Consider the following 27372-nt stretch of genomic DNA (forward strand, 5'->3'; position numbering starts at 1 on the left):
ACACTTAAGACCACAGCCTGTTGCACCCACGTAACCAGTGTAATTGTGTCTAAGTATGTTCACTTTTTATATAGTGGTTGTCTGTATTTATGAATGATTAAGTACACTTTAAATGTGACTAGATAGCTTTCACCTTAATGCACTTCAGACATGGTGACATTTTTCGTTTCTGCCACACCTGATGGGTTTTGCATCCTGGTTTTTCGAGAGTCTGACTTAAGACACCTGATCTCTTGGCTTTGCTTCTTCAAGCTGGGATGACAAGTTAGTTCATAGATGTTTCTTTAAAAATTACAGCCCTGCAAACCTATTTGTTACAATACATCACTTCCCCAGAGCACCCAAAAATTAACAATTCTTTTCTGTTTTTTCTACTAGTGGTCTTATGCTCTAGAGAAGCCCAACACTGGCAGCATCTTTAATATTGCTTGGTCTATTGATGGCACTCAACTAGCGGGAGCATGTGGAAATGGACACGTCATTTTTGCCCATGTGGTGGAGCAACGCTGGGAGTGGAAGAACTTTGAAATAACATTAATTAAGAGAAGAACCATGGAGGTAATCTTCACCATTCAGAGCTGTACATTGAGTAGTGTGCTAAGGCTTTTTAAACACAAAATAGGAAATTTATTCCTTGACAAAACATGATGCTTTTGTTTAGTGTGGATAGATGGCTAAAAACTTTTCACAGAATTCAAAGAATGGTAGGGGTTGGAAGGGACCTTTAGAGATCATCCAGTCCAACCCCCCTGCAGAAGCAGGGTCACCTAGATCAGGTCACATAGGAACACGTCCAGGTAGGATCTTGAAGATCTCCAAGGAAGGAGCCTCCACAACCCCTCTGGGCAGCCTGGGCCAGGGCTCCCTCACCTCACAGTGAAATAGTTTTTTCTTATGTTTAAGTGGAACTTTTTGTGTTCCAACTTCATCCCATTACACTTGTCAAGCTCATTTGAAGAGCACGTGAAATTAGTTGTGGGAGGCCACTTACAGGAGAGAATTTCCAATATAATAAAGATGTTAATGCAGAAAACAATACAAAGACATTGGCCAAAACAAAAGCATCTTGTTAAATAGTATTGCAGTAACTGTCAGCAAAGATGAAGCTGCATAAATGATTGCACATAACATACAGGAGCTTCCTTTACCTTCTCTGTGTTCATGAGTCATAGGAGACACTGATGCACTTTGTAATAGCTAGTGCAGTAGTAAGGTGCACAGTATCCACATTGTTAATGAAGCTGTGATGGATGTTACTGTCTCAGGGCATTTCCAGATGTATTTGGTTGCTGACTGTAACCGTAAAGAGTCTTAATATGCTTTTCCACACTACGTATTGTATTACAGCCCAGATTGAGATCCTCCAAAGCTACAGGAATTTGTCATACATCATGTAACATCCATCAGGTACCTTCCAGCTGAGTGCTGAGCCATAGGCATTGAGCTCAGTGGGAGCTGCCAAGTCTCAACACTGCTGGAAATGAAACAGGCCCCTACATGTGGTTTCTGGAGCTTAACTTTAGGATCCTTCTTTTGAGAAATCTTGGCCCGAATCCACATGTAGGTTACCAAATATCTGGGAATTAATACAAAAATATGAATTTTTTACCTTCTAATTTGTCCTCCGTGTTCCCAGACACTGACTCACTACATTCACTCTCTGAACACTGGAATAATATAAGATTTCCATTCTTCCAGGTTTTCCAAATTGCACGTTTGGTGTTGGATCCCAAGCCAATATTTTCAATATTGAATTCAAGTTCCTAAATGCCTAATTAGGCCCCTTCAATGGGGGGGGGGGGTTAATTTTCTTAATGTTGAATATGTAGCTGGGAAAAGTTGTAACAACAGCAATGCTGTATTACAATTTGGTCCAGTGGGTGGGATAACATGAGTCAGTGTCTGGGAACACACAAGACAAATTAGCAGGTAAAAATTCATATTTCTTCTTTCATTCCCAGACATCGACTCGTAACAGATGGTCTCTGTGAATAATCTCCAGGGTGTTTGAATATGCAAACAGCTCAGGAAGTATAGCTGACCCTGATTCAGGACTAATCTATTATTTTATTATGATTTATTAAAAAATTTATGGTGATTTTTATTTTATTCCTAAATATTTTTGTAGGAAAACATTGCCTCCAGAAAAACTTCTAGATACATTCTTTTTTCCTTCTGAGTACTACAGTAGCTAAGTTAATGATGGCGAGGACAAGGGGTAATGGGATGAAGCTGGAACACAAAAAGTTCCACTTAAACATAAGAAAAAACTATTTCACTGTTCAGGTGAGGGAGCCCTGGCACAGGCTGCCCAGGGAGGGTGTGGAGGCTCCTTCCTTGGAGATATTCAAGACCCGCCTGGACACGTTCCTGTGTGACCTAATCTAGGTGAATCTGCTTCTGCAGGGGAGTTGGACTAGATGATCTCTAAAGCTCCCTTCCAACCCTACCATTCTATGATATCACTAGAGTGGACATAACAATTGATACATCTTTGGGAATAGTTTCTAGGCTTTCATAATAATGGAGTTCAGTCCTTGTTTTACAAGTGCTTGTATAATGGAGAAAACATTCCTGCTTCCAAAATGGTGACATCCTTTTAAAAAACCAAAACAAGCAAAAACCACCACAAACAGACAAGCAGAAACCCATCATAAGACATCTCTTTGGTTTTTAGCTGCCTAAAATCTTTGAGCTCAAAAATCTGTTGCTTACAGGAAAACTGTGATTTTTGAGCAAATTTGCACAGAAATGTGAAATTTCAAAAGATTAAATAATCAGCAACTGAACACTGAGTCTTAAAATGAAACTTTCACACACCCTTGATCTCAGATGATTTTCTCAGCCTCACATATAATATTGTGCTTACACCTTTTGTATTCCTTATGCTTCTTTATTTAACTTGGGCTTACACAGCATGTATTTGTTCTGCCCTGGAGAGGCCTCATCTGGAGCCCTGTGTCCACCTCTGGGATCCCCAGCTCAAGAGGGACAGGGAGCTGCTGGAGAGAGGCCAGTGCAGGGCCACCAAGATGCTGAGGGGACTGGAGCATCTTCCTCATGAGGAAAGGTTGTGGGACCTGGGGCTGTTGAGTCAGGAGAAGAGAAGGCTGAGGGGGGATCTTATAGTTACAGATATCTAACTGGTGGGTGTCAGGAGGTTGGGGCAGCACTTTCTTCTGTTGTACCCAGTGACAGGACAAGGGGTGATGGGAAGAAACAGGAACACAAAAAGTTCCATTGAAACATAAGGACAAGCTCTTTCAGTGCTGAGGTGAGGGAGCCCTGGCCCAGGCTGCCCAGGGCTACTTCCTTGGAAGTCTTCAAGAGCCACCTGGACATGTTCATGTGTGATCTGATCTAGGTGGAGCTGCTTTGGCAGGGGAGTTGAACTGGATGATCTCTAAAGGTCCCTTCCAACCCTACCATTCTGTGATTCCAGGTGTGCACTAATTACTCTTTTCTTTTAAGGAACTCCATCCAGCTATTCAGATGCTATTTATTATTCAGAGTTTGGAGAACCTTTGTGTTTTACCAGTGCTGTCAAAGGGCCTGTTCTCACATAGATCTATCCTGCCAATGGCATAATAGCATCACCATGTACTTAGAATAAGAAAGAATGTGATATTTCACTAGTTAGTTTTCCTTTCAGGTGGTGCTGTTTATCCAATCTGAGTTTTCTTTTGCTCAGGTGCACAATGTCATGAACGACGCGGTAGACGTGTTGGAATTCCGTGACAGGGTGATCAAGGCCTCTCTGAACTATGGGCATTTGGTTGTTTCAACTTCTCTTCAGTGTTATGTGTTTTCGTAAGTGACACAAAGTCAGGAAGCTTTCTCAAGCATCTCACAGTTGTAAAAGAGTAGCATCCATTTCATCTGAAGTACAGTAGTTAAATGTTCTGTTTTGTTAACTAATTGTTAACTAGTGGCAGTAGTCTATGGAACCTAGCATCATGCTCACCAACATGTATTGGAGTGTAGTTGCTCTTCCCCCTGTCATCTTTCCATTCAGCTTCTCCTTGCTGGTGCCATTACCTGCCTGTTCATTTTCCTGCAAACATTTGGCAGGCTTTCTTTCAGGAATGGTGGCTAGATGCAAGTGTATTTGTGCCTCCATCTAGAGACTCCCTTTTTTGGATCCTGCTTCCTGCATGCCATTGCTTTGGAGTAGAACAGGAATTATTCAACCCTGCATTATGTTTTAAGAACATGATGGTTTGTTTCCTATGCTGACATTTCAACTTTACCCCTATCTGTTCAGTGAGGTGACTAATACTGAACAAAAATGCAGCCTGTAATATTGGAGGCACACAAGAGGAGGGACTTCATCCTACCTCTGCATCACTGTGACAGAGTTGAAGTACAATTCAAAAATATTTTTTAGACACGTTTGTTTCATCTAAATAGGATTTTGCTGCTCACTGAGGCTCCTGGGTGAGCTGCTGCTAGTGTGAATGGATACAGAAATGAAGGGAGAAATGTCATTGGATCATACTGCACAGTTATCAGCATTGCTTGGCTTCCTAAATGCTGTTCTCCTTTTCAAAACCTCCCTTTTTAGAACCATTAGATGATTAAAATGTGTATGCTTGACTTAGTGAATTCAGCTGTGTCTTTGCAATGATATGTCAAGAGACATGGTTTAGTGATGGATTTGTTAGTGTTGGGTTTAGTGGTTGGAACTGATGATCTTAGTCTTTTCCAATCAAACAATTCCATGATTTTATATGTGAAGATGAGGGATTTTAAAGAACAATGGTTTTCTTTTTCAGCACAAAAAACTGGAATACACCACTGATCTTTGACCTGAAAGAAGGAACAGTTAGTTTGATTCTACAAGCAGAAAGGTACCTTTCTTCCTGTGATGCTCATGACTAAATGTGGACATGCATTTCCTAACAGTTATATAACATAAAACAATATTGACATATAGTAGAAGTAGACCCAAAGTATTGGTAAGTAGCAGGTAAAGTCTTAGCTGATATGTTTGCCATAGGTCTGTAATAGTGATAATTAATCTTTTCATACTTTGCGTATGTTTATACTCTTGTTTATGGAAGAAAGTAGATCTTCAGACATTATGCTGACATCTGGGGGTTCTGATGGTTTATGTTGCTTTTTTAAACTGGGATAGATTTTATATAAGTTATCTTTGGTCTCCAGCTTTTATTATAAACATTGCCAGCTATGCCAAATAAAAAGAAAAGGGTTTTTTTCTTATATATTTGTATTTATATTTGCAATACATTGATTTTTTTTCATTTAATGAAAACTTTAGTCTGTATTTCATGAAAATGATTCGTCAAAGTGATCTTTACCTGTGCTTTTGTTGCAAGTCTTTCAAAGGACTGAGAATAGGAGGCAGAAGTCAAAAATCTTCAGTTTTGATTATACTCTTAATTCTCATGGACAAACTCTGTTGGACAACTATTCCAGCCAAGTGCTGCACTCATTTTTGCTCACTGCATTTTTGAGTGCTCCATATTGAACATTTATGGCCTAGTTTACAAAGACACTGCAGTGGAGAATGGGTGAGCAAGTGGACAGGATTTTGAAGAGCAGTCTCTAGATTTGGAGTTTTGTGCTGCAGATGAAAAGTAAATTTTGAAACCATGGTGCAGATTCTTTGGCAGTGTAAGTGGCCCACAGAAATGAACCTCAGCTCTTGGTCAAACCAGTCTCCCTTGACAGATACATGTGCAAACAGACAGCAGTTCATTTGGTGCCAGTGATTGGTAACATCTCCAATAGCTAAGGGTCTAAAAACTGGGTTTTTGCTTATAGTTGTGTTTTGTGTCTGTCAGTACTTACCAAACAGTTATTGTGGTGTAGAACTACTTTTGTTCTGCATAAAAGGTTGTAATGTGTTCCTGCAGGTCAGTTATTTATCACTGAAGCCCTGTATAGTAGCAGGTGGTGATTGGTTCATTTACAGGGTCTGCTATTTGCTTTGCATTATAATCTAGTTGTACTGAAGAAAATTACAGAGGTAACGCCAATTGAAAGCAACCTGTGAACCTTAAAGCCGTTTCTCACACACATGCACACGGCATTGTCTCATGGTGGGATGTGTAAGGAGTACCATCTGCAGCTGTATGCTTTGTCATCAGGAGTTACCAGATAGAAGTCTTACCTGTAACAGCTAAAATCAGTGATTCCAGGTAATAACCATTTCTCATGGAAGAAGTTAACATTCCCATTAAAGCTGCCACCTTCTGTACAGACTTTCAGAATATCAGCCTTGAAACTTAAGGCTTAGAAATTATGTCCTTGAGTGGAAAACAATGACAGCATATTAGACAGTTACCTTCAAGCTGTTGGAACTGTCAGCATGCTTTTCTCTATTATTTAGTGATTTACCTTTTTGTTGTTGGATTATATTTTTTTGTAGGCATTTTCTTCTTGTAGATGGTGGAGGACTTTATTTATATTCATATGAAGGAAGATTAATTTCCTCTCCCAAATTTCCAGGAATGAGAACAGACATTTTAAATGCCCAGACAGTATCTCTGAGTAATGATACTGTAGCAGTGAAAGACAAAGCTGATGAAAAGGGTAAGTTCTCTGTTCTGATCATAATAGATAATAATATTAGTCTTTTCTAGTAATTAATAATGAGGTCTTTGACATCTTTGCGTTTAACTTCACGTAGTATAATGATGGTAAAAAAAAGCAAGCACGGAACATAAACAATTTATCTGTGATATAAATGAAAGACAATATTTATTATCAAAAGGAGTTAAAGTGATGGGTCTTGCTTGACTTTGTCTATAAAGCTTAAAGAGAATGATATATGTCTCTGAGCTTACAGTTGTGTGTAATGCACTAGAGAACCATGGAATATGTGCAGTAAACACTTGAACAGTGGCTTTACACTCTCTGACATGTGATCTTCTAAAGAAGTACTTCAGCAATCTTTTCTGCTTGGCTGCTGCTCTTAGAAGCTACAAGTCCATTAGCTGTGATTAATTTTAGTTCTCAGATGTTTTTTTGCTTTAGTGTATCTGGGGTTGTCCTCAACAGCTTGTGAGATGCAGCTGATGTAGCTTACAAGGCTGGGATGTTCTGTCTCTGTGGTGTGTTCTTGAAGAATTATACTCTTAAATTCTGTTTTTTGGAATCAAAAGCACTGTTACTTCTAAAACACAGCATGGCCAAATGAGCTCCAGGTGAACTTTTGCAGTAATGAGTGGTGCAGGAATATCTTTTTGACAGTCAGCCTTTTTTCCTTAGTTCTGTCTCTTGATGCAGATGTGCAACGATTTCAGTTTCATGAGTCTACTGCAGACAGACACTTCCATTGCTGGAAAACCCATGGCACTGTGACTTTGGGCATCATACCTGTGCCATTTAGAGGCCATACAAATATTAGAGTGCAGAGCTGCAGTGCTATCTATAGCTGTACTTGTGCAGTACGACTGGTAAGGGGGTTACCAGCAGCAACAACTGCGCTCAGGAGATGCTGCTAATACAGAGTGAAACAGAGGAAACTTCCTGCCTGTGATCCCAACTGACACTAACTCCATCTGTTATCTGTAACTGTTTTCCTAAACCTCATGGCCAGATTTTAAACAATTTCCAAGTTCTATCTATATTTTTTTGTACGACAGCAAAGGACCACCAGATTTATCTTCTTTTTACCACAGAAAAAAACCCCTTTCCATGTAAAGTACTAAAGACAAAATAAGATCCTGTCAGGGAGTTAGTCCTTCAGTACTGATTGCATGGTAGTTTTCTCAGCACATAACCTACAACTTAAATTACTCGGTGAATGAAGAAAATCTTTGTCACGAGCCTTTGAAATATTCCTCCAGAGCCAAAGAAAAATTAGGTGAGGTTTTACTCACTTCCATGTTACAAATCACTTTTGCTGCTCTGTACGACTGTAATGTGTCTTTTGTTTTTAAGGAAAGTGACTTGAGACAACATTATCCTCAGGTACCAAGATGTTAAGGATACCTAAAGTAACTGTGTAATAAATGAAATGGATTTTAAATCTATATTTCAGTGCAAATGATTCAGAAGAAAGCAGCAGTTAGGGAAAAAAAAGAGGGATAAGTGAAAAAGTTACATTTTCTGATCTTTTTAACTCTGTGTGTGTCTGGGTATTCATATTACAAAAAGGAATGTTTGTTTGAGTTCTACCTAAAATGCGTGACACACAGAATTTGGCACCTTGATGCAGTCAGGATAAAACCAATAGAATTATTTTAGATAAATTGAGGTTATATAGAAAAGTCATCCATAAAACTGCTGTCTGTGTGCATGTATCTTTAAGATTTTGATGGTAAACTCACCATTTTGCCCCATTCCCTTCCCTATCTTCCTGAACAAACTGAAGAGCATCTCCATCTCCCAAGCATTCCTATTAGTGTCCTGAAAATCTGATCAGCCAATTCTGCACACAGGCTGATCTTCGTCAAACTGTAATGAACAGGGTCTGGGTTTCTGGCTATATTTTCAAGGGAAGCTCTCCAAGTGATCCTATTTGACAGGAGCTTCCATTGAGGCAATGAGTAAAGAACAGGGTGGGTTCTTGTCTTTTTTAGATATGAGCCTCACTAGAAGTGGCAAAAAACTGCAGAATGTGCCAGAATATGGGAAAACAGCTTATTGGCACAGGAAACAATGGCTTATCTAGGCCTGATTGTTCTTCACAACTCACCCCAGCAGAAGTGGGTTTTTTCTTTGCCCTCTTTTGAGGGTAAGTCTGTTTCTCATAATGGGCTGCCTTATAGTAATATCCAGGATAGCTCAGTTTGATACAGGAAGCAGTTTACACCTTGTAGGGTGGAGCTCCCCACAAGCTAATTTACTCTCAAAGAGAGGGAGATGACTTGCTGTTCTTCAATATTGTTACTTGGATATTCTTCCTCTTTCAGTAATGTAGAAAAAAGGTCAATGCCTCTGCATTTACAGCCCTTCCTCAGCATCTAATGAAGCTGGAAGATGGAGGGGAACCTATTCTCAAAAGGGAACTGCTGGCCTGAGGACCACGCATTCCATGACTGGAGAACGTGGGTTAAAAGCCACACAGTAGCTGTTCCCTTCCTCAGGATGTTCAAAGTGAAAGAATGTCCTTTCTTTATGTTTTTAATTTATATATGTAGAAAAAGATATATTTTAGGTTCAAAATGATTGTAAAGGGATGTGGGGTTTTTCCAGGTAGGAAAAAAAAACAACCCAAACTTATTTGCTAAAATGCCTTAATAAGCATTGTAGGGTAATAAGAAGTTAACCAATTTTACTTGACAATTAACTAGGCAGTGTTTTTCTTTAAAACTCTCAGAATCTCCCTTCCTAAAGCTAGCATAGTAGCAGTAAAATAGGTGTATATAGCTGAATCAAAATAACTTTCATGCAAGGGAGCCAGGCATAAAAGTGAGAAAAATAGCACTTCTCAGGAAGAACTCGTTTTCTTTTGTAGATTTAGCCAGCTGCCAAGAGCAGCACTTGTGCAAACCCCTTTCTTTTCCTCCTCTGCAAACTCAACCAAGGCTTTCTGAACACCTGCTCTTAACAGTTGCTTGGGGTGGGGTTTTTTTTAATTCTGCCTGGATAAGCATTGAGGTTAAAGCAACATCCTGTGTCCTAGTGAAGGAAGTGCACAGCAGGATGAACACCTCAGCATCACCATCCTTTGGAACGAACGTGTATGTTTCTCTTTTGGTGTGTACTTCAAGGTAATGTGGTGAAACCACAAGTGGGATTTGTTAGTGAACACCCAAGATGTTTCTGTCACATTGGTGTTTTCCATGACCTAATGCTGAATCATGAGCCTTCAGTTACAGCTGGTGTTCCTGATAACGTTCCTGTTTTCCCTGGGCTTGAAAACTCTATCCACATCTGTCTGAATTCATGTGTGTATTCACAGACTGTATACAAAGTCTGTGTGAGTAAGTTTTGAACATGTGGATGGATGAGCAGGACACACATGCATAGAGACAGACAGAACAAAAGAGAAACTTCTTTTTAAGCAAGTTGCAAATTTGAGCCTTCACTGAACATCCCAGAAATACACATGATGTTTTCTTTTTGTTTCTTTTGAGAGTCAGAAAGGGAGAGAGTGGAACAGAAGAAGTGAACTTTTGGTAAAGATTGCAAGGGTTTTCTATAATTCAAGTATATATAGATAAAGCCAGTTATTAATGTATTGTCATTAACTGTATCATCATGACAAGCACAAACCCTAAACTGTCCTGGAGGAAAAGATGCCAAGGGACCACTGTATTAATATTCAAAATAGAGCAGATTATCAACAAAATAGAGAGTACTTCTGGAGAATGTTTTGCTCAGTAGTTCAAAGGACAACTTACTATATATCTAATTTATCTATCTGATTGAATAAATCCATCAGCCTTGCTAACATTAGTTTGTTCAGAATGCAGGTTACAAAAGTGCATCAGGTACAAGGCAGTGTCATTTCTCTCAGTAACCATTGGAGCTGTGATAGAAGCCTTAGAATCATAGAATGGTAGGGGTTGGAAGGGACCGTTAGAGATCAACTAGTCCAAGTCAAACAAGCTTTCTCAGTTCTGTGTCAGTCCATGGTATTCAATGGCTATCAGAGTGCTCTGAAAAGAAGGGGACTTGGAGATTATCACATATTGCTCCAATTGCAGAATGAACCTGTTCCCAAGCTCAGCAGACTACGCCTGTTACATCTTCCCAGCTGTAAGGTTCTTTTTTCACCAGAGGGTGAGTCACTGATAGATCCAGCACACACTAATAAATAGCCACTTGTAGTGAATTACACTCTGAAAATGAATGGAACTGCTTGACAAGTCTGTGAAGAGCTGTTGCATTTAACTGAAAAACCCACACATTTTTCTTCTTCAGTTATCTACATATTTGAAGCTTTATCTGGAAAGCCATTGGGTGATGGAAAGCCTATAACCCATAAGGTAAGGGAAAGAATAGAATGTGTCTTTTTTCATTATACTTTGAAATTAAGAGTGAGTAATGGATTTCCTCAATAACGGGTCTAATAACCTGTTAAGGGTTTAGTATCTTTAATAGAAAGGAGATTGACAACTCTAGCTGAGAGGATAACAATCAGATTCTTCATACAGTGTCGTGTACAAAGGGATCAACTCTAGGTTGTGTTTGGTTGCTGCCATGTGTTTCCCATGCACGTGAGAGTTTGAAGCTGCAGGTAAATAGTAAAACTGATTGTCTGAGTTCACTTTGCATGTACTCCAAAGAAGCTTTTATTAGTGCCAACCTGATGTTAACACTGAAGAAAAGAACATCAGTGAAAAGTTTTCTGCCTGCAATCTAAGCTTTTGCTGGTTTTACTTCATAAATTATTACCTCAACTGCATTTTGCTTTTCTGGTATACAACAAAAGCAAAATTAGGCAACCTGTTTAGAGAGAGGAATAAACATCCATCTTTTAGGCAGCTTTTGCTTTGAGACTGTAGTTCTGTAGTAAAATTCCTAAACTGCTAACCCTTCTCTGTTGTAATTTTGGTTTAATCTGCATGAAATGTGATTTCTGTAATGCTTTGTTCAGCACAGAAGACACACACAAAGTGTCTTAACAATCCAGTTTTGTTTCAAGAGCTTTGTGCCTTGTTTTTAGTTAAGCATTCATTTTTTTTTGGCTATCACATGCTTTCTCTGATACGAATCTGCAAGCTATAAATCAGAGACTTTCCTTTTCAGATAGAAATTGTGGAGATTGCTTTGGACCAGAGAGGACTTACGAGTGAAAGAAAAATAGCCTTTATTGATAAGAACAGAGATCTTTACATTACTTCAGTGAAACGGTTTGGAAAAGAACAGAAGATTGTCAAAATGGGTAAGAAAAAAATCAAAGTAATTGTGACTAAAAGCTGGCAGGCAAAGAGACTTTCACCTAGTACAAGAGACAAAGTTTTGCTCTTTGATTAATAGGGAAACTGGACTTGATAAAAACATTAGAACTCATCCTGTGACTTTCATAAGATAGTGGGAGAAACAATTTGAGTACATCTTATCTCAATCCTGATCATTTTTGTATCAGATGTAAAGCAGTTGCCAACATTTAAGCATTTGTTATTGCTTTCTGGAGCAAGCAGCTAAGAGGATGTTGGAGGAGATATTCCTCAGAATTATCCAATATAGACTCTCTCAGATATTTTTTTCCTTGCAAATGCAAACTTTGAAGTTCATAATATTTTTAATTGAAAGTTTCAATGCTGTAGACATGCAGTAAGTACAAAGGTACTGTCTGGCCAGTGTGTTCATTTTGATCTCCAGTCCCAAAATGAAGTCCAAAGGTTACTATTATGCAAAGAGCCTTCTTCCAGAAAGACAGAACTAAATCTGGCTACAAGTTGGTAAGATTTTACCTTACAAACTAAGGGTTTAAACCCAGCCCTCAGAAAAGGAACCAAGAATGATTATAATTACCCTTATACTACAATCTGAAAAGTGTACCTTGACTTCGAAGTTTCTTGTGGAAATGCATATTATTCTGTTACCTTTAACTTAAGGGACAATGGTTCAAACTTTGGCCTGGAATGACACATCAAACATCCTTTGTGGGATTCAGGATACCCGTCTGACAGTCTGGTACTACCCCAACACAGTCTATGTGGATAAAGATCTTCTGCCAAAAACTCTGTATGAAAAAGATGCAAGGTAATAACACATCCTTTTGCATCACAGTAGTAGTATGCTGTGTTTTAACTGGTTTACTCATTCCTGTCAGAATTCTGCTAATTTGGGCAGTTGAAGTAGAAGCCAGGGTTGCAACTTTTAAAGTTCCTTTCCTGTTACTACCTCTTGGCTAGGAAATGAGGAAGTACGTGTTTTATAAGGTGTAACAAAAGTTTGGAGCTGAAATGACGAGGTACAGATTGAAAGTGGAATAGCATCTTGGTGCAGAAGCACAGTTCCCATTGTATCTCTTCAAATATTGCCTTTGCTGTTTGTGAAAAAGCAAACCAACAAAAAAGAGCTCTTTAAAGTATCTATTAGAAATGGAAAGCATTGAGATGCTGGGTCACTTGTTTGTAGCTCAGTGTGTTTACTTCACCCTGTTTGCAGGATGCAAATCTTCATGACGAACACCTGAATTCAGTGTTTCATTCTAAGAGTTATATTTCTATGAAATGAATTTCACCTTTTTTGAACAAATGCCCAGTTTGCATCTGACTTGCAGCCAGGCAACCTGCACAACTGTCATTTTCTTTTTGGAGAACATTCCAGCTGCCCATTGGCTGGAACTGTGGAATGACTGGGTGCTTAGATTTGTATGTGCTCCGAAAGCAAAGCACAATCATGTTGTGACTGTGAAGCACAGATTTCTTTACATTCCTAATGTTCTTTTCAGTAAGAAAGAAGTGAATATTAACTTACCTTTCTTTTCTCTCCCCAGTGAATTTAGCAAAAACTCCCAAATTGTACATTTTGTAGGAAATCAGATAACAATTAGAAGAGCAGATGGTTCCCTTATTCACCTCAGCATCTCCCCTTATCCCGCGATTCTTCATGAATACGTTAGTAGTTCTAAGTGGGAAGAAGCTGTCAGATTGTGTCGTTTTGTCAAGGTAAATCCTAATTGTTGGGACTATTCAGATGTAATTTCACTGTAATGTTTCTGTTTTCAAGTATTACTTCAGTGATGATAATTGAATATCACGTGCTGTATCTCATTTCCATTCTTCTGCTTCGCTGCTGATTATTTGGGGCTGGTCGTGCAAAATTGCTCATTTTTAATTACATCATTTTAATTATCAAAATTCTTAATTTTATTCACACAAGAGTCCAGATGGATTGAACACACATTTTAACATAAGTTACTAATAAGCTGAAGTTTTTAGCACTGTCCTTAATATAACTAATTAGAAATGATCTGCATCTCCACTTACAGTCGCCTGGTATTTTGTTCATATTCCATTTCACTTGCTTTTGTTTCTTTTTGGTTTTTTTCTTCCTTTGCTTTCTTTCCTATCTATTTAGGCAACAGCAACGTATGAGGTGAGTCAATTAGTCTTTAAAACAGACAAACATTTCCCCAAACCCTATTCCTTCTCCCCCATTTACTCCTAGGAAAGAGTTTGCACTCTCATATGATTATCATGACCTTAGATGTGTGTTTCAAATAGTTTTGTGTTTACATTATTGAATCAATACACATCCAGGTAACTTGAGTTGTATATTGATTTTTGTTTGTTACCCATGGCTTTTATTCCAGTATTTCTGGGATTTCAGATCTCAGATGCAGTGTTACATTAACTTTTTCAAGTAATCTAAATGCATCATCTTTCAAAATATTCATCTCACTGGGGGCAAAAACTAATGTTCCCCCATAGACCTGTGTATTTTATTATGTTGCCTAGTATGTGTCATGTCAGCTTATCACAACATCAAAGTTTTTATCATGAAAAAGTTCTGGGAAGTAACTAAGTAGTGATTTTCTAATAAGAGACTTAGACCGTGACGCCATAAATGACAGCCAAGACATGTTGTGTTGCCATACATTGCTTTCAGGATATGTGTACTTCCTTTGAGAAGTCATTCTTAGGGTGATAAGAAATATTTGAAGCTTTAGGAGTTGTATTTCTTTGAAATTTCAGGATCAAACTATGTGGGCATGTTTAGCTGCTATGGCAGTTGCCAACAAAGACATGGCTACAGCAGAAATCGCCTATGCATCGATTGGTGAGGTAAGACAACGGGCTTGTTTATTTCCAGTTGAAGTGTTGCAAAACTAAAGGAATTAATAATCTCCCTTATTAAACTCTTGTGCATCTTGTTAACAGATTGACAGTGTTCAGTATATCAATTCCATCAAAGATCTTCCATCAGAAGAGTCAAGAATGGCGCATATGCTGCTGTTCAGTGGAAACACCCAAGAAGCTGAAACTCTCCTCCTTCAAGCAGGCCTTATTTATCAAGCTATTCAAGTCAACATTAACCTTTACAACTGGGATAGGTAGTATTTCTTCAAACACAATATGTTCACAAGCATTCCTACTGAGTTAAACTGTACATTCTTCAGATCAGCTGTTTCATTGCAGATAATTAGCTGAGCGATGTCCTGCCATTGCCCAGAGCTGTAAAAAGATTAAGTGAATCATATCCTGACAATAACCAAAGTAGTAACTGTTTTTCTGTCATATATGGAAGATCCAAGTGCTCTGTGATTACAGTCCAAAACATGCTTGGAAGCATTTTTAAATACCATTTTGCTTTTTCATTATTGGTGGTAACACAGACAAGTCCTCAGCAATACCTCAAACTGTATGTGACCCACAAAGAATTAAAGCTGTTTTGAAATGTCTTGTTGCTAAAAATAGCTGTGTGGCTATTCTAACTCCCAGCACTGTGTAGGTGGATGAAATACGAATTAAGCCTGAGAAAACAAAGCAGGAATTTCTCCTTTAAACAAAACCCCACGTTGTCTAACAGAATCTTCTGAGGCCATTCACTACTACTATCTCTGCTGTTATATTCATAGCACTGTGGGCAAAAATTGCTTTTCCCTTCATAGATATGGTTTTTATTATGTTGCCTAATGTGTCATCATAAAACTGTGTTATGTCAAACACAAGTATTCCTTATGCCATTGAGAAGAAAGCAGCTGTGAGAGTAATCAATCAGATAATCCAATGACTAGTCATTCCAACCTACAGAATATTCCACAGTGCTGCACAGCGTTCTCCAGAGATGTGCGTGGTGACATTGTTCAGGAGTGACTCCTGACTGTAATAAGGTTAATAGAAATTATTACTTTCCCCTCTTATACTGAGAGTGCTAAACTGTAACCATTTGGGTTTATTTCCCTGAAATAAAAAGACTCCTGTTGTCAGAGTCCACTGATGCGAGGAGGTTGTCAACAATAATAATTGCTGGATGTTTTTCCTAGTGTGCAGCATAAAGCAGACAGTCGTCTTTGCTGGCCACTTTAACCTCCTCTGACTGATACTAATGTAAAACTGCTTGGCACTGGAGATTAGGAATCTTTGCCTGCAGCCCAAACGTTTTTCAGCATATCATTTTGCAAAACCATGGTGATTGTAGTTGTGCCAGAGCATTTCTATAGCCTCACAGGCCCGTTTCTCCTTTATTCCAGGGCTCTAGAACTAGCAGTGAAGCACAAGACACACGTTGACACAGTCCTGGCTTATCGACAAAAGTTCCTAGAGGACTTTGGTAAAAAAGAAACCAACAAAAGGTTTTTGCAATATGCAGAGGGTGTAAGTATTGCTCAGAGTGTTTCCTACAGCTTTGCTCAGCCTGCTCTTTGTAACCAGTTTGGGAGGGTGAGGGGAAACTGCTCTTACACTTTCTTTCTTTGGTTCATATGTGGACATAAATCTTAAGGTTCGACGTTGGAGTAGAAATCCATAGCTTGATGGGTGGCTGCTTGGCATGTGGTAGTTGTGCATGTGCTTTATTGGAAGGCACAGATACAGAATGTATAGATTTAGTATCTGGCAGGGATTATACAAATGAAGGCACAGTTGTTTTCTATAAACAGAGAGCTAGACCTTAGTATGGGTAAACGTGTATCTCTTCAATGTCTTCAACATTTGTGTGATTTTATGGATAGCAACAGTAACAAACTTTGAAGGTATCTAGAGCTATATTAAGTGTGAACTATGAACTGTTCTGATAAATAGTTAAATACACAATTTCATCAAACCTCTGGAAACCCTCTCCATCATCAGTAGGTCGTTTTGATTTATTAGCATTTCACAGCTCTTAAAGACCAAGGACAGATCTTACTGTTCCTAAGCCAGAAGCATCTTAGATACTGCTGGAGTGCTTCTGTGCATTTCCTTTAGGAGAGGCCCCAGCCTGTGCACCTTAGCAGTTTCTTCTGTCCCTCCTGCTCTTCACCTCACTGTTCCTAAGCATTCTGAGGGTGAGACCATGTGTACTCTGACTGTGCTGGATCCTTTCATCCACGGCTGATGGACCAGGAAGCTGTATGCTCTAACTGGGCAGTGCCCATTACACTTTCAATAAAGCTCCATTTCTAATGGAAGTCATTAGCTTTTATGACTTCTAGGGATGTTTCACTTTCTAAACAAGAATAAATCTGCAGAACATCTAGCCCCTCAATGAACCATTCTGCAGCACTTTACCTAGAAAACACAGAGAAATGATAGAACAGATTCCAAGCACTCTTAAGCAGCAGTTTTCAGCAGCTATGCTGGAAGAACATCTCCTACGTGCTTTAAAGCCATTATTGAGCAAAAGGCATGTAAATCCCTTGTTGCTTCTGAAAGAGACTCTTTAGATAATACTGCCCTGTCTTTAAATCATCAAGAAACCTGCAGTTTGTGGGAGGGTTCCTAAGCTTTAACACCTTATCAGCCACCTGAGCAATGCAACGTGAGTGGAGCCTGCTTCACCTTACACTCAGTCTTTAAACTTTGGGTCTCAGACTACAACAGGTTCTTGGAGTAAAGTTCTTTTCTGCATCCACGTTCTGGAGGTGTTGTCTGCTGGATCTGAAACTAGGAGGGAACATAATGAAGTGGATTTTAAGCCGTTGGTAACTAAATTCTTAACTCAGCCTGTCAGACTCGTATAGCAAAGTTCAAAGGACACAGTAAGGGCATTGAAGTGTAAGATTTTGTGCTGCCTTCTCAGGGCAAAAAAAGGGCTCTCACTCTCCCTCTCACCACCTAAAGCTCCTTCAGGCTTAAGTAAGGAGTTTTTACCACTTTTCTATACTGCAGCTGAGAGCACTGATCTGCAATCAGATATGGAATCTAAACAATGTGCTTAGTTGTCATATCTCACACCTTCATATATAAGGTACTATAGACCAAATATGTATGCTGAGAATCCATATCTTGGCAGTTACTAGGTGTCACTGGCAAGGGCTGTTGGCTTCACTGGCAAGTAGCTCTCTGGGCTAGATGGCAGAATTAGCCCTGGATATGGTATGTTTAGCATCTGTGTGACATCTGTTAAAGCAAACACATTCTTTCTTAGAGCTCCATAAAGATTTCAGTCATCAGATCCAAAGCACCTGGACCCAGTAAATGCATCCTGAATTGAGGGATTAACCTTTTCACACGAGAATGTGGGTATAGCAGTTACATCTCCCCTCACAGAGAATCTTCCTTGTTATTTCATGACTTGGTTAACAGAGCCACTCTGACAATTCCCTGTGCAGCACTTGAGATTTTTTTTCCCCATCCCATCTTTGACAGCCTTAATTCTCCAGCAGTGAAACCAAACTTCACAGTTAGATTTTTACCCACTTTTTGGACATGTTTTTGTAGTGCATCAAATGCACCCTGATCCATTCTTTCCTGTCAAGCATTTTGTGAAAGAAAGATGGCTGTTGTGCCCTGCTGTACCATGGATGTTGTGCTGTGTGGAGCAGCTGAGGTTTCAGTGAAACAGAATCCAGCCCGAAGATGATGATTCTCTGCAGCTGGAGAAGTGCCAAGATACAGCTAAAACAGTGATTGATGTGGAAGGCAAATTTCAAGCAGAAATCTGATTTCTGTTATGTCAGATAAGGAGCCTGATATGCTCTCAGTTTACTTGGTGTAGCTGAGGTGCAGTCACCAGACATCCCTGCATGTATTATTGACAAGGGGCTGTATTCTCAGTAATGGGACACAGATGGCATTACATTTAAATTAGATGCAAGCTGATCCAAGTTCTTTTTGTGCTTTCATGTTTCTTTGCCAGGCACAATGAGGTGTATTAGTTAAAATACGTGAAGCTTGTTTTCTTTTGAAGGTGGAGAGCTCAGTTTGTTAGCACTCAGCTATGCCTTCATACATTCTATGAGCATAAATTGCCGCTTACACGTGAAGAACTGTATCGTGATTGATATGGCCACTTTGTAACTTCAAACTATGCTATTAGTGAACAGTTATCTGCATGACCTCTCCATATAATGTTATTTGACCTCCAGTGTATTTGCTTTTGTGTTCTTACAGCTGGAAGTTGACTGGAATAAAATCAAAGCCAAAATAGAGATGGAAATAGCTAAGGAACGAGAGCGTGCAGCATCCAGTCCCGCAGTGAGAGCTCGTGTAACTGTCCAGCAATAACTGTCCTTTTGCTCACCTCCATAGTGCTGCTTGAACATTTTGTACTGGCATATTTTGACAAAGATAAGTAAAAAAGGCACAGCAAACATGTTGTGGGAAAGAAGAGTGAGAATTGGTGTAGTTCTTTTTAATTATTGGATGATAGAATTATTTCCTTACTACAGTCTCATTTTGAGCTGAGTTTATATTCTGATGCCCTGGCTTCGGTGAGTAGCTACATTGCAGTCCATAACACATGGATGAGGGGGGGAAAAAAGGGAAATTAACAGTCTTGCCATTAGTAGATTTTGAATTGTTTAATCACCAGGTTAAGTTAGTTTGGTTATTTCATCAACCTCAGGGACCTCTGAAAAGACTTGTTTAAACTGCCCTCAAACAGATCTAGCAAACTGTGAGTGCTGAAACTCAGCAGAGGAGCTTGCACCTGAAAAAGTACAAAAGAATATTTCCCTCACAGTTATTCTGCTAGTGCATGTGTACTAGTGAGTGCTTTAGTAGCTGATGTCAAGTTACTCCAGCAACTCCAGCTTGTCACTGAAGCAAATTATTTAGCAATAAAGAATGTTTTCTGACATGATGTAAATTGTTTAAAGTACTATGAGATGTGCTTTGAATGTTGTTTGAAGTAACAGCATGGTTGGTTGGTTGGTTTGGTAGCAACTTAACACTTACAATTAACAAAGGCATTGAGGGCTTCCTTAAGGTTAAAATGTTGTATTCATTGAAAACAAGGAAGAACTGTCCACCTAGTTTTTCTGCCCAAAGCACTTGACTTCAAAATATTTAGTCTTATATTTGTATAATCTCATCAAGATGTATTTTTCTTTGCTTTACCTATGAAGGTGCCTGCATATGTTAGGTGTTCTCTGCAGAAGCCCTTTGCATTAGAAATACATGAGCAGGTTATTCATAATTGACATGATATCATATGTACCTCAAATATTACCATCAAAATGTTAAGTATCTGCATAGCTGGCAAATCTCTTCTGTTTGGTGAGTCATTATATGGTACTTCTTTTGCAAAGTTCATGAATTTCTTAATAAAACTAAGTAAAGGTTGGGATTTTTTGTAGATATATCTGACAGCTCATGCATTAGGTGATCTCCAGGGATTAACCTGACTGCTAAATAAAACTACAGTTTGGATGGAGCTCATTTGAAGCTCTGCAGCATTCTGATGTCCTGACGTGTGGAAGGTGAACACCTTCAGCTTCCATTGGCTTGTAGAAAGCACTTATTAGTTCCACTAATGAGCCCAAAATACCACTAATGGCAAGTGTTTAATGTTAAATTTATGAAGCCTGGCTCAGATTTGTAATGCAATGTAAGCAACTTCTGGAGACCAGTTTTGTTCAGGGTCTCGGCTCAATCTTCCTCTTTTATTCTTGGGCCAGTTGGAAAGTACAGCAGAGGCAGCAAATTCACTCAGCTTCTTAATAATGCCTGGAGCAACACCTAAGCGTTGGAAAAAGGAGATAAAACAGGGGAATGCAAGGCTCACCAAGTGAGAAAGTGGTAGCACAGTGCTTCGAGCTGGCTCTCCATGGCTGGTAGTAATGAGAAGTGGTGATTGAAGGTGATGGGAAGAGTTGTTTGGGTCTAGGCCAGAGCACAAGAAAGACAGCAAGGTATTTGTCACTGAGCAGGTCTGTTTTTTACCAGTCCTGTACTATGGCTGTGCTGAGTGGGTTTGTGTTAAACAGAAAACAAAGCAAACCAGATCATTTAGAGAAGCAAGTTCTAATATGCAGGTAACCCGGTACCATTGTGGGCTTGGCTATAAAACCTGAATGTCAGAGTTCGCTCAGAAGAAACCATCTGTGTGTGGCTCACCCAGGACTGTTGCAGGGTTTCTACCAGGCACAAGTGCAGTTCCAAGGTAAGTGCCATCTGTCCAGTCCAAGATAACTTTGTGCTGGTTTGTCTGGGGGTTTTAAAGTTCTGCATTGCCTTTGTCTGTGCCTGTTTGCAGTCATTTCCAGTGGTTCATTTAATGAAATCCATTAAGTAAAAAGAAATACCAGGAGGATACAGACGTTTCGAGTGTGTTTACAAGGAGCTGTGGCAAACCTTGTGTATCTGTTTCAATGGGCCATTTCCCACGTACCCAGACAAGGCTGCCACATTAGCAGGTGCAAAGGAAGCTCAGAGGTACTTCTGCCCTACTTCTTGTCTTTGTGTCATGTTACCTCCTTGTCCAAAGACTGATTGAAAACCTTGCAGAGCTGTAAATGAAACGGCTAATCAATTACTGCCTGCATCATTGTCCAGTGCAAGATCCTTCAATGGTGTAAGAATACTTAGTTTAAAAGTAGACAGCACCCTGTTTAACTATTGACTGTTTCATTTGAAACATCACCAGCCCATTTAAGAAGGATTAACACCATGTAAATTTGGGTTAGTTGCTGTTGTGATGGATCAACTCTTCAGATACAAGCCCAGTTTTGAGGTAGCAGGGCGAGTCTTGTAGTTCCTGTCCTTCATTGACCTTGGCCACAGTAAGAAGAGAGATTCAAATGGTTATGTGGAAAGTGTATCTTTAAGTGAGGTAAAAGTAAAAGCTCAGATGAGTGTTTAAAAGCCAGAGCTGGTTTAGGAAAGCAATCTATGTTGTCTGCAAGAGGTAGCACTTCTGCTTTTTCTCTCTCCTTGCACGTGGGCTTGGAAACAATGTAAAGGTGAGCAGAATTCTTGTTCCTGTTCTAGCAGTGTGAAATGGGACACACTTAAATAGTCTGTGGATGTAAAGCTTGATGTAAGGCCTACCCTGCCTTAGAGGATAGCCATTCTTACCCAACAGGCCTCATGCATTGCCCACTATCTCTTCCTTGATAGACAGAAGTTGCAGTCCCTGCAGACAGTTCTGTATTTATGGGACACCATGCATTTCTAAGAGAGGTTACTGATGGGTGCTGATGGTGTTTGCAGTGAATAGCAGGAAAAGCACATTTTGGGGACATCCTCTTGGGATTTGACCAAAGAAAATGTGGAAGTACTGCTTTAATCTGGCTTTACACCACATTTTAGCTATCATTTTGCCTCCAGGTAATGTGATGGGTTAAAGAAACCTTCTTCATTTCTTATTGTACCTCTATGGTTTGCATATATTTAAGAGTTCAGAGGAGAAAGAAAAAATACATCTTGTGTTCAGGTATCCAAGTGAGGCTTGGAGATCTGTATTTGACTGTTAGACTTTATCCTTTGGAATGAGGACAGAATGAAGCTTTGGATCACCTGACATGAGAACTCAGCTTCACAGTTTACATCAAGCCATTTCCTACTGCAGGTAAACAAATGTTCATGTCCAAGGTTGTGTGTGTGAGAGAACCACAGGTGTACCCCGTTTGTGCTAGAGGCCAGAAGCTGTGTCATAGAGGATCTTTGAGGGAGATGTGGGGTAACAGCAGGTAAAAGGCTCTTTGAGCACGTCTGGGACTTTCAGCTTGCTTTGTGGCTTCCTTGTGGCCTCTCTCTGCCTCACTTCTTCCATCTGCAGATGGGAGTAATGCATTTAATGATGTTGCAGAGATGGTTTTTGGATCCTTAAGAAGTAAATGTACATCATGTACTCAGCTGGGGGGAAGGCTGGTGAATTAGAGCTTGAAGAGTTTTCAAACCCCAAAGCAATGAACACGTATCAAAGCCCTGGCACTAGATGATGGCCAGTGGTGTTATTCCCTTATTGACAGATGAAATCACTTTGCCCATGGTCATCCAGAAGGCCCATGCAAGCTGGCAGCAGGACCAAGCCATCTCTTGAGCTGTAAGGAGACCATCCTCATCCCTGCTAGAAACTGGGATGGTTGGGGAAGACTGTTGAAATGCCCAAGAAATTAGTGTGCATAGCAGGTAAGATTTAGCTGTGCAGCTCTCATTGAACTGAACCAGGATAGGATGTGAAGGAGGTTTCACAGCCAGGAGTTCAGCGAGGTGTGTGTGTGCCTGAGCACAGCTGGGGAGGAAGTTTCACAGGGTCTGCCTTGAGCTGCCATGGGATTGCATCCAAACCTATCACCCTGCATGCCAGGAAAAGGTAAACTTCACTGTTGTAGATAACCAAAAACGTCCTGCCATCCTCTGAGATCTGGTCCTTGCTGTTTCTTCAGAAAATATGTAGATTGTATTGAATAGTGAATGGAAATACTGATTGTAAAGAGAGGGAGGGGGTGGGAAGTGCTGTCCATTGAGTTATGATGTGACAGTGCTTCTGATTCCAAAAGAAGCAAAAATAGGAACCAAAACGTTGGTGTTCCACTGACAAGAGTGAGGCTTGGGAATGGCAAATGCCTCCAAGCTGTGAAGTACACTGCTTTTCAAGCAAGAAAGCAGCTTGAGAGATGGATCACACTGGCCTGGTCCCAGCCTTGACATGATTTTTTGGACATTATCTGTCAAATCTGCTTGAAAAGTAATGTAAGCCCACTGTGTTTGGTTTGGCCCCCTGGCTGAAGTGATAAATTCCTTTACAGTTTAACTTTTGGGGAAGGGAGGGAATAATAGGAATCGTTTTGGCAAGATCTCCTGTTTTGCCAGAATGATGCCCTTCCTGCAGCTGCAAGCTTGTGAAGCCTGCAGGATTGATTAGCACCCAAATGGGCCATTAAAGATTCTCCTACATAACCTCTCTGCTGCCTTCAGGGCTAAAAGAGCGATGGAAGAGCTAATGCTCCTTAGCAAGGGATGGTATCTGCTGCTTCTTTTCCTGCTTTGAACCTTTAATAAAATGTAAAGGTGTGGGAGAATGGGAAAAGTGCTTGGAAATGGGAGTAATCTGCCTGATGATGGAGCTACCCGCAGCCTAGTAAGAGGAAAAGCATGCACATCAGGATGGAGAACGCTGACTCTGGGGCTTGAAAATGTCAGTAAGCAAGAAGGAGATCTTATCTTTCAGCTTTCACTAAGTGACCCGAGCCTGCAAGCCTCAGGCAAAGGATTAGTCTTTCAGGAATCAGGGGTTTTTTGGGTAGACAACAATGGTCAGTGAAGAGCTCAATTGTTCCATGGCTCTCATGACTCATCCTCCTTTCATTCCAGATGTTAATCAATGGGTTTCCATCTAAGTTAACCAAATCTGCATATTCATTTCTGTTCAAAACAGAACATACCAAGTTTTGTTCAAGTACAGAATGGATGTGGAGCATGATTTTGCCCCGGTTCAGTTGTTGGCTGGTTTATATTGAGGGCTGTGGGAATTAGGTCAGCCAGTTGCACCCCTGTCTTGCCTGTCCATAGAAATAAGAATTTGCAATTAAAAAAACCAACAAGAGAGCACAAATCCTGGTTTACTTTGTAAATGAATCTCCATAGGATCAATGAAAGAGAAGAATCTAGGGTCGATTATATCTAGAAACAAAGGTGAGGTAGCAAATACTTTGGGAAGAGTTGCAACAATCATGGAAGGAGGGGAAAAAGGGGGAGAAAATAGGCATTAAATCCCTGATTGCCACAGCCAAGACCTGGCAAAGGATTCTAGATGTGCTGCCCTTCATGGGCTGTGAGCAATGCAGCTGGAATCACAGAGGTAACTCACTGTGTGGAGGAGATGAAGCCTTGCTCTCCTGCTTTCCTGCTCTTTCTCTTTTGGGTTGGAAGCTGGTAACGTTCTGGATATTAAGAATACACAGGATTAGTTTGCACTGGTTTGCTTAGAAAACTGAACGCTGAGGGTATGTCAATGATGCTTCTGCCGAAGCAGCCGTGGAGTTCTGCTTGGTGAGCATGGGAGTGCCCAAGCAGGGCAAGAGAGGAGTCTGAGCAGAGCTTCAGGGCTTGCTGCTGCTCTAAAAAGGGACAGATTTCATTTCCATTACAGCATGGTGTCCTGGGAAGCCAATTTGGCTCGTTAGACTTGTATTGTTTTCAGTTGTCTTTATTCACTTCAGAATAGTCAAAAATAACCAATAGTGGCAAAGCTGGAAGCTTTCTAAAGCAAATGTAGCACTTGATTCCATCACCTAGAGGTAGGGAGAAGACTGAGGGGGGAAAAAAGGACATTTGCTGTTTTCCGTCTTTCAGGATTGATATCAAACTTAGATATTTTGAGTTGTGAGATCAGAGGTACCCCCTGTCACCTTTATCCAGCAGCTACAAAAGCAGCTGACATTTCATGGCTCCAGAAGTACAGTGGGGTTATAATTGTTGATCTGAAAATGTATATATGTGTGTGGTTTGAATTGCAATGGCTAGAACATCACCTGCAATCAGTGGAGTGTGGAGGTGAGTGTGCACATACAGACAGCACAGCAATCATCTCCTGCCCTCATGGCCACGAGGGCAAATGGCATCCTGGGGGCATCAAGAAGAGCGTGGGCAGCAGGTCAGGGAGGTTCTGCTCCCCCTCTGCTCTGCCCTGCTGAGGCCTCATCTGCAGTCGTGTCCAGTTCTGGGCTCCCCAGCTCAAGAGGGACAGGGAGCTACTGGAGAGAGGCCAGTGCAGGGCCACCAAGATGCTGAGGGGACTGGAGCATCTTCCTCATGAGGAAAGGCTGCGGGACCTGGGGCTGTTGAGTCTGGAGAAGACTGCGGGGGATCTCATTAATAGTTACAAGTATTTGAAAGGTAGCACTTTCTTCTGTTGTATCCAGTGACAGGACAAGGGGTGATGGGAAGAAGCTGGAACAGAAAAAGTTCCACTTCAGAAAAAACTTCTTTACTGTGAGATGAGGGAGCCCTGGCACAGGCTGCCCAGGGAGGGTGTGGAGGCTCCTGCTCAGGAGGGCTTCAAGACCCACCTGGACACGCTCCTGTGTGACCTGATCTAGGTGGGAGCTGCTTTGGCAGAGGGGTTGAACTGGATGGTCTCTAAAGGTCCCTTCCAACCCCACCAAATACAGGTGTGGATGGAGATAGCAACAGGGGCATCTGAATCTTGAAATATTTCTTGCTATAGGTTCTAAAAATGTCTACATCAGAGCTAAGAATGGTGGGAAAGATGTTCCCAGATGTTGCACCTAATTGCAGTAGCAGTCCTGATTTGCAGGAATAGAGATTTGGCAGAAGTGGATGAAGGAGGAGTTTGCAACCCAGAGAAACCAGACACAACCTACTGCCAGGCTCCAAAGCCCTGGTTCTGCAGTATCACAAGTGGCTGCCTTGCACCTAAAATTGATTAGCAGCTTTGCCTGTGAAAAGAGGGGTGTCTCACACTCACTCTCACTGGGAGCTGGGACACACTGAGCGAGGGAATGGGTTTTTTGGTGGGTTTGTGGGCAGGAGAGCTGGCAGTGCTCTGCACCAAGGTATGGTGTGGCCTGTGCTGGACCCTGCCATTGATTTCCCTCAGAGCAGGAGTGAGTGCAGGTCACCTCTGTGAAATAAAAAGCACAGTCCCAAAAGGTGCTAATATTTTATTAGCAAGCTTTAGAGGTTGCTCTCCTCCATCCACCTCGCTGTCAATGACAAGGCTGTGTACATTGGTTGTACAACCACAAGCCTGATGGTGCTTTCCCCCTCACTTGCACTTTCCCCCAGCACCTGTGGGTGCAGGGATCACCCCTCAGGCTGGCTTTGTGCAGTCCTGTGTGTGCAGACCCTGTGCAGAGTCTCCTGCTGCTTCCACGGAGGAGCAAACCCGGCATTCCCTGCATGGCCTCAGGTGAGGGCAGCTGGGGATGCTGCATCAAGCTGCAGCCAGCCCTGTCCATCACCCCATGAAGAGCTGATGTGCCAGAGGTAGTGACAGTTGTATCACAGGCCATGTCCCCAAGTCAGCTTCCTCCCGGACCTCCTCTTAACCAGCCCCCCGGTGTGGCTCCAGGCTGAGCAGCAGTTTCTGGCCACCACGCTCCGGGGAAGGTGGAAGGAGCTCCCCAGGCTTCAGGCGGCTGCGGGGCTGTGGCGTGTCCCCCCGGGGAGCCCCCGTGTCCCGCTGGCTGTCCCGCTGCGAGCACCAGCGTCTGCTTCCCGGACGCGTCCCCCAGGCCCCCTGCACGTCCCCTGTGCAGCGCCCGGGCTCCAGCTCGCCATCGCGCCGTGCCTGCTGCTGGAACACCGGCCTGGGGGACGGCGTCCCGCCCGGGGGTCCGCAGCGTCGCTCCAGAGAACGCCGCTGTGTCCCTCTCGCAGACCCGGCTGTCTGGCATCGCATCTCTGCTGGGGACGGCTGCCTGTCCCTCCTCGTTGCCCGGCACTCGCCGTCGCGCCCCGCGGGGTCCGCTCCGCCCGGCTCCCGTCCGCGGGTCCGCAGCGGGGCCGGGGGGCTCAGCCGCAGCTCCCCCCGTCCCCATCCCGGTGCCCGGGGCCGCGGCAGGGGCAGCGCTGAGCCTCCTCGTAGCTGGGCAGGTGCTTCACCTGCTCGTAGCGGGGCAGCGGCGGCAGCTCCAGCGGCGGCCCGGCAGGAACGGCGGGA

The 27372-nt window shown here is 41.6% G+C and overlaps 1 protein-coding gene across 2 annotated transcripts in view; it reads left to right on the top strand.

The window, feature by feature from the left end:
- The window catches only part of IFT80 (intraflagellar transport 80), a 44218-nt gene extending 24258 nt beyond the window's left edge, over positions 1-19960 (top strand). For both annotated transcript variants that reach the window (XM_010203357.2, XM_062005995.1), the window contains exons 7-18: positions 379-558; positions 3692-3810; positions 4776-4850; positions 6395-6558; positions 10843-10907; positions 11671-11806; positions 12483-12630; positions 13370-13541; positions 14571-14660; positions 14757-14929; positions 16070-16193; positions 18912-19960. In XM_010203357.2, coding sequence (XP_010201659.2) covers positions 379-558; positions 3692-3810; positions 4776-4850; positions 6395-6558; positions 10843-10907; positions 11671-11806; positions 12483-12630; positions 13370-13541; positions 14571-14660; positions 14757-14929; positions 16070-16193; positions 18912-19025 — 1560 coding nt within the window. In that variant the 3' untranslated portion in view covers positions 19026-19960. The remainder of the gene's footprint in view (positions 1-378; positions 559-3691; positions 3811-4775; positions 4851-6394; positions 6559-10842; positions 10908-11670; positions 11807-12482; positions 12631-13369; positions 13542-14570; positions 14661-14756; positions 14930-16069; positions 16194-18911) is intronic.
- Positions 19961-27372: the final 7412 nt, after the last annotated feature.

This window comes from Colius striatus, chromosome 12 (assembly GCF_028858725.1).
Source record: "Colius striatus isolate bColStr4 chromosome 12, bColStr4.1.hap1, whole genome shotgun sequence".
Taxonomy (NCBI): domain Eukaryota; kingdom Metazoa; phylum Chordata; class Aves; order Coliiformes; family Coliidae; genus Colius; species Colius striatus.